Below are 8116 nucleotides of genomic sequence, written 5' to 3' on the forward strand. Positions count from 1 at the left end.
AAATAAAGCAAAACGTTCATTTGGAGATTTGAAGCGCAAAGAATCTGCTGCTTTGAAGATAAGCCAGCACGGCCGCCAGTAAACAATGACTCGGCGTTTTCTTTCCTGCCCTCGGATTTATTTGATGTGGTGAGGATGCAGCCTCGATTTGTCCTCAGCCACCAAAGTGTCACATTTAACCACTAGAAGTCACCCCCCCCCTCCTCTCCACCCCTCAAATTTGAGCTTTTCTGTTGAAATTCCCTTCCACTAAATCTCGAATGGACTTGCGCCCGCTTTGGCTTTGTGTGCGAGCACAATGTGAGCACACAAACATATGCTTCCTTTGATAAAGAAGCATCAAATAGGCCATGTATTTATAGCCGGGCTGACAGTTCGACCAAATAAACATTAGGCCCATGTCCCCTTCCCAAATGTACACTGCCAGAAAAAAGTGCTACAATTCTAAGTGTAGAATATTTTATTTCCTTGGTATTATTAATTTCTTGAACATGCATGCTGTGGGCTCTGTCTCCTGATGTGTAATGCAGGATACAGCTGCTGTTGGTCATGTGACTCATTCAAAAAGTTGGAAGCGGCACACGTCACTGCCATCTGCTTCCTGTTTTCATTCTTTCCACTTGTCTTGATTTCCTGCATGCTCACCTGTCGCGCTTGTGACGTTTTCCCTTCAAACTGAGAACGTTCATTTTTTTTTGCATAGGACATTTGCAAACATGAGCTTTTGAGTAGCACGCTTGTTTTATTGGCACCTTATATAAATATCAACTCTTGCAAATGATGACAATTTATTTTGATGACTCGAGCTTGTGAGCGACTGCTAATACATACAAACGTAATACACAAAACGTCCACTAGGAGGCGTAGTATTTCAGTAGCTTCTCATCTGTGGGCTTAAGGATCTTCTTCTCGGCCATGTTGACGATCCAGCCCGGGGCGAGTCCAAAGAAAATCTGCCGCACATCCTTACGCGCAGCGAGCACATCAAACAGTCGGTCTCGGGAAACGTCTGGCAGCGCATAGCCGTACTTGAGGGCCAAGGCGAGACGGGCTCGTTGGACGTCATCGGGGTGCGCCAAGTAGCCACGGTTTTCGGGGTCCGTGTAGTAACACAGCAGTTCCTCGCCGGGCAGCATGCGCTTGGGGATGGGCTGGCTGCGCTGGAAGAAGGGGACGGGTTTGATGAGGATGGCCAGACTGATGGGGTCGTAGAAGGCGCTGGTCACCACGCCGCCGTTCCTCTCCACGGCCGCGATGGCTTTCTCGGACGCACGCTGGACCTCGATGTTCACTTTGGCCGAGAACAACTCGGCACCCTGCAAACACAAAAGCGCATGCGAGACCTTGTGAGGAATCTCATTCAAAAAAGTGAAATGATGGAGGGAGACGACTGGAGCACGTACGTCATCCACCAACTGCACACCAAAGTCCTTCTTGAGCGGCTGCACGGTGACGCCACGCCCGTTGACCAGCTGCGTCAGGTCGATGGGCCGGCCAGGGTCCACTCGGCCCAAGTCAATGAGGTACTGAAGGCGCCTCAGGGACAGCGGCTGGTACTGAGGACGCCGGCTGAAGCGGCACAAAAGCAGACGGGAAGGCAGACGTGAGTTTCCGTGTATTTTTTCAAATACTAGTCAGACTTTTTTAATAGATATTTTGGAAGAACTTTTGAGCAGGCAGAACTGCAGAAAATCTTCCCGAACTCTAATCCTCTGGGATTTATTTTTCCTTTCATTTTAAATACGTCACAAGGGACTGTAAAATAATACCTCCTACCTGTGACCTTCATTGTAGCCGTATTTGGGGATGGCCAGATAGAAAGGGGTCGTTCCGCCTTCGAAACCGAGTCGAGGCCGGGTGCCTCGCTGCCGCTCTCCCTTGTGTCCTCGTCCGCTCCGGTTGCCGCCGTGCTGCCCTCTGCCCCGACGCTTACCCTAAAAAAGGAGTGATGATATTGGTTAGCATTAGCCGCAAGAGCTAACACATGTTGACGGTCAAAGACCATGGTTAACATTAGCCAAGCTAACTAGTTTTATATCCACACACACATGCAAACAGTCATGCGGGTATCGAACTCATGGTGCCTGCACACAAGACAGGCCCTAACATGCTAACTAGTTAGCCGACGTTGAGTGTCATGTTAGCATTAGCTTGTTAGCTTGCATTTACGGTGTGTCAAAATGGAACCTTACGAGCTTCGTGGCGCCGGGCTCGGGCCTCAGGTTGGCCAGCGATAGGCGCGGCAGGTTCCGCAAGGCTTCAAACGCCTTGCTGCCGCTTTTGGTGGGGAAAGACATGATTGTTCTGATCCACGATTTGCTTCACATGTCTCTGCAAAAACTTGACTCGGCCTGTAACCAAGGACAACCCGGATCACGTGATGAGGCTGGGCGAGACATCGGAAGTGATCCTACCCGGAAGAAATCAATGTTGAAAAATAAAATTACCAAAATACTATGCTGGCTTTGAATATTCACTTTCAAACCTGTTATCATAAAAAGACATTTGATCCTTCAAATAGTTATCAAAGCCTGCATTGCCCCGGATTGTTTTTTTTAAATTATTATGAACAGTCGCACAAAACATTTGTGGTCTTGAAAACAATTAATTTCAAATCTCTAATCATACATTTCATTTCGTTTCGTTTGACTCTTAAAATTGCATCAAAGCGTTGCATCATCTGACAAGCCCGTTAGGTAAAAGATTTGCGTTTTAAAGAACCAATCACCGCCTTAATCTTGCGGGTCTTCCTCGGGCAGAGCGAATCATAAAGTGGGGGAGGCGGGACTTCCTTTGCCCACTTTGACGTACAACTAGTGCGAGATTTGACCGATCAGGGTGTGTTTTTTATTTTTTTAGCGAAATTTAGTCAAAAGCAAACTCTCCAGTCCGCTAAACAGCGGCGATCTCATCGTCCTTCAATCATATTTACGGTTTGCCTCGATATTTCGCCTTAAAAGCGGCTTCTTCACGGGTACATCGCGTCGTTGTATGTGCGGTAATAACATGTCGGCGCCCCTACCTGCCATTGTGCCTGCTGCCCGCAAAGCCTCCGCGGCGGTGAGTCGATAATCCCGACTGGTTACTTGCAGGATTATTTGCATGAGAAACAGCTTCAATCTTCACCTAATTGATGTCATTCCAAACCTTTGCAGGTGATCTTCCTGCATGGCCTCGGTGACACGGGGTAGGTCACCGCGTTTGCAGCTGTCATCATTACTACACAACTCTAACCCCACTGCATAAATGGTTATATTTTTACATTTTGAACGATTTACATCCACACAAATTCTAATTTTATAGTTGTATGCCGTGTTTTGTTTTTGCTTGTGTTTTTTTGGACAGTCACGGCTGGGCAGAAGCCTTCAGTGGTATCAGGATTCCACACGTCAAGTACATTTGTCCACATGCGTATGTATTCATTTCAAAATGATCAGTATCTTTTTCCTCACTATTTTTCATGATGGGACTTCATTCATTTTAATATTATTTTTTGTCTGTGTGTTTAATTTGCAGCCCTATCATGCCTGTCACGTTAAATATGCGAATGTCCATGCCTTCCTGGTAGGTGGATGCAGATAAATGTTTTTGAAATGTACATTTGCATGAAAACAGAAACACGTTGTGTTCAGGTTTGACATTTACGGCTTGAGTTCAGAAGCGCAAGAAGATGAGGCCGGCATCAAGAGAGCGTCAGACAACCGTGCGTGTGTCCCTGTCCCTATGTCTGTGTTGCATTCAGGGACTCACGTACTTTTGATTTCTCCTCAGTTAAAGCCATGATCGACCAGGAAGTAAAGAATGGCATTCCATCCCATCGAATCATCCTGGGTGGATTCTCGCAGGTCATTATGGGCAAAAGTGTTTTCCCCGTGTTTTGAAATCCCCTCGGGCTGACGCGTTTGCTATTATCTGTCCTCAGGGTGGCGCTCTGTCGCTCTACACGGCTCTGACCAGCCAACAGAAGCTCGCCGGGGTGGTGGCCCTCAGCTGCTGGCTTCCCCTTCGCAATGCCTTTCCTCAGGTGGGGGTGTCATCTTATTCCGTGTCGCGTCCTTTCGCTAACGGCTCTCTCGCAGGTAGCGGGAGCCGGCGGCTCCAGTAAGGACGTGACCGTGCTGCAGTGCCACGGCGACGCCGACCCGCTGGTGCCGTTCTCTTTCGGCAGTCGCACCGCCGAAAAGCTGAAGAGCCTTCTGGGCCCCGACAATGTCATCTTCAAGACGTACCCTGGCCTGTCGCACAGCGCCTGTCCAGAGGTCTGCACCAAATAACACCCGAGACCAGCCTCCATATATATTTTTTAAAAAGATCACCCTGGTAAGACAGAGCGATGTTGTTTGTGCGCAGGAAATGGTGGACATTAAACGTTTCATCGAGAAGCAGCTGCCCGCCATCAGAGACGAATGAACTCCGGTTGGACACGGCCCGAGGACACTTGACGACAGCAAACACGCCTCCTCCGCTGCGCAAGAGGTGCGCGGGACCGCTTCACGTTGCGCTCCGGACGAGGTTCCTCCACCCCGCCCCGCCCTGGAGTGACATTATGGTAGCGTGACATCACTCGCTTGATTGTGATGCTAAAAGCCATTTCCTGGACCGGGGCTATCTCGAGCTGTACTTTTTACGCACAATAAACGGCCTATTAGTTTTTCGTTTGTTTGGTTGTTTCTAATTTGACTACCGTAATTTTCGGACTATAAGTCGCGTTAGTTTGGGTGGGGGGGCGACTTATACTCAGGAGCGACTTATATACATATATATGTTTTTTTTCACTTTTTGGGGCATTTCATGGCTGGTGTGACTTATACTCCGGCGCGACTTATAGTCCAAAAATTACGGTACTTGCCAAAATAAATTGACTTTTAGCTTGCCATCTGTTAATTAGATTTAATTGCATTACTAACTGTCTCGTTTAGGCTTATTTTAATATGACAGGTTCTCTTGTTTTGATTTTAAAGGATGCAAAACACTGTACACGTTTAACATGCATTTTATGTTTAAAAACAAGTCACTAGCCACAAAATATTGACGAAAAGAAGAGTAGAAGAAGTTAAGGGTTAATGAAATTGTTTAATTTATTTATCCCCCCCCCCCCCCCCCCCAGACACTTGGATAGTCAAACATGCCTTGGGTTAGCTTGACTCTGGGACATGAAAGCTGTTCCTTAGCAACAAACATAACAGGAGAGTTAAATTATACGTTATAGGCCAGGCAATCTTACGAAACAAAAAATTGAATAAAATGACTGTCTTAAAACTCTTCACCGATATGGAATGAAAATATAACCATCAAAACATAATTGTGCTTTTATTTAACTACTTTGACACAAATTTGCCCTGACACACAACTTGAGCGGCGGACATGTTTTCACATCGTCTTTCCTTGTAGAAAATGACGCATATCACAGTATCCAAATATACGGACGGTATATTATCACTATCTGGAGATATAATTATAGTGCTATATCTAGTCGTCTATCGTATATCTATGTGAGAATATACAAATGATCTGTGTCATCATTTCCAGGTACAGTGTATAAGCTGGAGAAGAGCTGAAAAGCACCAAAGTCAAATGTGTAGAAGATCTTATCCCAAAGGCACTCCCTGTCTTCTAAATGGGTGTCAAAATAAAACCTGCCTATATTTTTAAGGCTCGTGATGGACAGCGAAATACGTTCGCCCCTTCCTCCTGGAAACAAGTAGAAAAGTGCAATATCAAGTGCCTGGCACTGTAGAAAAATAGACATTTGAGGGCTTGCCATAGGTGCGGGACACACAATCGAAACTCCATTGGGATGTGTGCAGCCTTTTTTTTTTTTTTTAAATTTTTAAAGCTAACGGCGAATCTTCTATGGCTTTGGAGGCGGCGGTGTTGGCGGAGGATCCTCCAGGCTCGTGAGCAGATCGGTGTAGGCGGCCGAGTTGATGTAGCGTGGGTAGGAGTCTCTCTGCATCAGCGTGTAGATCTGCTGCTGGGCGTCGTCGAAGGTGTGCGAGGTGGGCTCCAGCATGTTGCGATTGATCACGTCACGCACGCGCGAGTCCAGGCTGACCTGCGGGTCAACCCAGAGCCGTCCGTTAACCCACCGTAACGTCTGTCGCTGTGTCGTTCGTGACGGGGAGAGCGCTACTTATTACCTCCTTCAGCGAGAGGATGGAGATGAAGTCCTCGTATATTTGCCGGACTTTCTCCTCCACCACTGTCTTGTTGGTCTCCTTCTTCAGCTCCTCGCAGGCCAGCCAGAACATCATGTTCTCCTCGCTGAACTCAGTGCGCAGGAACTGGCGGAAGCAGGCGCGCCCCGCCGGGCTCTTCATCACCTTCTCGAAGGATGTCGTCCAAGATCGAGCGTCCTCCAGTGTGGGCTTGGGGCTTTCGGATGACGTTCAAGGTCAGATAAACCCGTGTGCTCCGCGTACCTCCCAAGTGCCACTTACCTGTCTTCACAGTGATTTGCAGCATCCGTCCTGCGATCGCAAGCGGACCTCTGGATTGTCTCGTCTTCGCCTCGAACAGTTAAACTGCAAGAAAGCAAACGTTTGACACATGCAGAAGGTCGAGGGTGCACTCCTTCATTATTCCCATTGAGGAATGGACGATGGCGTATTAATAGATGGTGACAGTCGTTGGGCCCGTTCCACTGGGAAGGCCACGTTAATAGTGACAAGACACGTCATTAAAATGTACACAGCACCTGACGCCAGCTCTAATTGGGTCCGCCGTCCCACTTGGGAAGGAACAGCAATTAAGAAGCACGTCGAGGGACCAAAAACAATCACTCAGGCCTCCCTCAAAGGGCGTAAGTACTCCATGATTCCAAAACGCGGTTGTGAAATGATTTGCACACATTAATTTCCGCCGACCGATGCTAACATTGTTAGCACAGTGGCTAGCAACTGCTCAACTATTGCCTCCCATTTTTCAACTGTTACTTTGTTACATCGCAAGTCACCTGACTAATTATAATTGATTTACGACAAATCATTGAAAAATTAACATGGAGATGTGTATTATATATTCTTACAAAAGTTTTGCTGTATTAAAAAGTCCACTATAATTAATTCGATTCCAAAAAATAATATGGTATTAATGAATGACATTTGTTTCCGACGCCTGAATTATTCTTTTATATGGTTGGTTCTAGTATTTTTCACAGAAAGCACCAGCCCCCCCCCCCTTTTTTTTAAATTAATTATTTTTTATTTTATTAGTTTGTTGAGTTACCAGGAGCAACTGCAGCAGCAGCACCAGCAGAAGCAGCAGGCGTTGGAGGCGTTGGCGGGGGCCTCAGCCATCCCGTGGCGGGCGTGCAGGACGCTGGCGGCTGCGACGGCGGCGGCTTCCTGGTGCACCTGCATCTGCTGCTTCTTGCGCATCCCCAGCCGCTCCGAGCCCGTGAACTGCAGTCGAGCAACGCCACACTTGACACACCATCCGCGCAATATTAGTCACATCTGCACCCCCCCCCCCCTCGCTCCCAGCCGCGTCCTTCAGTGAATGAATACAGCCTCCTCTTCGTCACTCAGCCTGGCGACAAGGCGGCATCCATCTGCCTCACTCACATGCACTTTTCCATATAAAAGCAGCAGCATTTGCATTTAAAACGCTCTCGATACGGGCATTCGAAATGCTCGTGCTGCGCATTCAAGTTGCGTGCAAATACAAGCAAATACACAAATCTGGTTTGGGATGCTTCATTCTCACCATTCCAGCCAGAAACAAGCATACAATCATCCTTTAAAAACATCACCCCCGCTCAACCCCCATGCATAAATGAAGAAAATATAGCAAATAAAGCCCCTCTCGTATGTACTCACTGTGTCACCATGAATGCCAGAATGCAGGTGCCGTTTTTTGCAGCGGGGAGGAGGGCAGGATTTAGGCGCGCATGCGCAACCGGGGGGGTGGTACTGTCCCTTTAAAACTCTCCGTTTATTTAAAATATCTACTGTATAAGAATGACCATTTCCTTTTAAAATACAAACAAAAGATGCAACGTGTGGGTGCGCTCCAGATGTGCCGTTAGGGTGCAATATAGCGTGCGGCCACCAGGGAGCAGTAAACCCACGCTCATACTGTACTTGTTGCAGTAACCGAGTCACGACAACCGCAA

The 8116-nt window shown here is 47.5% G+C and overlaps 3 protein-coding genes across 5 annotated transcripts; 1 reads left to right on the plus strand and 2 right to left on the minus strand.

Annotated features, from left to right (window-relative positions):
• Window positions 1–722: 722 nt before the first annotated feature.
• On the minus strand, window positions 723–2393 carry mrpl15 (mitochondrial ribosomal protein L15). Its single transcript, XM_061265967.1, has 4 exons — window positions 2193–2393; window positions 1777–1934; window positions 1404–1569; window positions 723–1316 (listed from the first exon to the last, which is right to left on the minus strand). The coding sequence occupies exons 1-4, from the start codon at window positions 2295–2297 to the stop codon at window positions 855–857; spliced, it is 891 nt and encodes a 296-aa protein (XP_061121951.1). The 5' UTR covers window positions 2298–2393; the 3' UTR covers window positions 723–854.
• Window positions 1471–4654, plus strand: LOC133143799 (acyl-protein thioesterase 1-like). 3 transcript variants are annotated; one of them, XM_061265969.1, is made up of 9 exons: window positions 1471–1603; window positions 3156–3187; window positions 3346–3411; window positions 3517–3564; window positions 3633–3703; window positions 3772–3845; window positions 3923–4024; window positions 4080–4259; window positions 4351–4654. In XM_061265969.1, exons 4-9 carry the CDS (start codon window positions 3524–3526, stop codon window positions 4408–4410), a joined length of 528 nt encoding a protein of 175 aa, XP_061121953.1. In that variant the 5' UTR covers window positions 1471–1603; window positions 3156–3187; window positions 3346–3411; window positions 3517–3523; the 3' UTR covers window positions 4411–4654. The 3 variants fall into 3 exon arrangements, with proteins under 3 accessions (XP_061121953.1, XP_061121952.1, XP_061121954.1); XM_061265968.1 differs by lacking the exon at window positions 1471–1603 and adding an exon at window positions 2767–3060; XM_061265970.1 differs by lacking the exon at window positions 1471–1603 and adding an exon at window positions 3038–3060 and having other exon boundaries at window positions 3156–3249.
• Window positions 4655–5091: 437 nt separating this feature from the next.
• Window positions 5092–8077, minus strand: LOC133143997 (regulator of G-protein signaling 20-like). Its single transcript, XM_061266334.1, has 6 exons — window positions 8072–8077; window positions 7821–7913; window positions 7228–7403; window positions 6441–6524; window positions 6141–6375; window positions 5092–6055 (listed from the first exon to the last, which is right to left on the minus strand). The coding sequence occupies exons 1-6, from the start codon at window positions 8075–8077 to the stop codon at window positions 5852–5854; spliced, it is 798 nt and encodes a 265-aa protein (XP_061122318.1). The 3' UTR covers window positions 5092–5851.
• Between the last annotated feature and the right edge of the window lie 39 nt (window positions 8078–8116).

This window comes from Syngnathus typhle, linkage group LG19 (genome assembly GCF_033458585.1).
Source record: "Syngnathus typhle isolate RoL2023-S1 ecotype Sweden linkage group LG19, RoL_Styp_1.0, whole genome shotgun sequence".
NCBI classification, from domain to species: Eukaryota; Metazoa; Chordata; class Actinopteri; order Syngnathiformes; family Syngnathidae; genus Syngnathus; species Syngnathus typhle.

Excerpts from the sequence above, each read along its gene's own strand:
- LOC133143799 (XM_061265968.1), top strand. The coding sequence starts at position 2,992 with ATGTGCGGTAATAACATGTCGGCGCCCCTACCTGCCATTGTGCCTGCT. Across the intron at positions 3,412-3,516 it reads AAGTACATTTGTCCACATGC|CCCTATCATGCCTGTCACGT; the intron begins GTATGTATTCAT and ends TTTAATTTGCAG. Across the intron at positions 3,704-3,771 it reads CAAGAGAGCGTCAGACAACC|TTAAAGCCATGATCGACCAG; the intron begins GTGCGTGTGTCC and ends ATTTCTCCTCAG.
- mrpl15 (XM_061265967.1), bottom strand. The coding sequence starts at position 2,297 with ATGTCTTTCCCCACCAAAAGCGGCAGCAAGGCGTTTGAAGCCTTGCGG. Across the intron at positions 1,935-2,192 it reads AGCCCGGCGCCACGAAGCTC|GGTAAGCGTCGGGGCAGAGG; the intron begins GTAAGGTTCCAT and ends CTCCTTTTTTAG. Across the intron at positions 1,570-1,776 it reads GGCTACAATGAAGGTCACAG|CCGGCGTCCTCAGTACCAGC; the intron begins GTAGGAGGTATT and ends GTGCCGCTTCAG.
- LOC133143997 (XM_061266334.1), bottom strand. Across the intron at positions 6,525-7,227 it reads TGCTGCTGCAGTTGCTCCTG|TTTAACTGTTCGAGGCGAAG; the intron begins GTAACTCAACAA and ends GCTTTCTTGCAG. Across the intron at positions 6,056-6,140 it reads CCATCCTCTCGCTGAAGGAG|GTCAGCCTGGACTCGCGCGT; the intron begins GTAATAAGTAGC and ends GTTGACCCGCAG.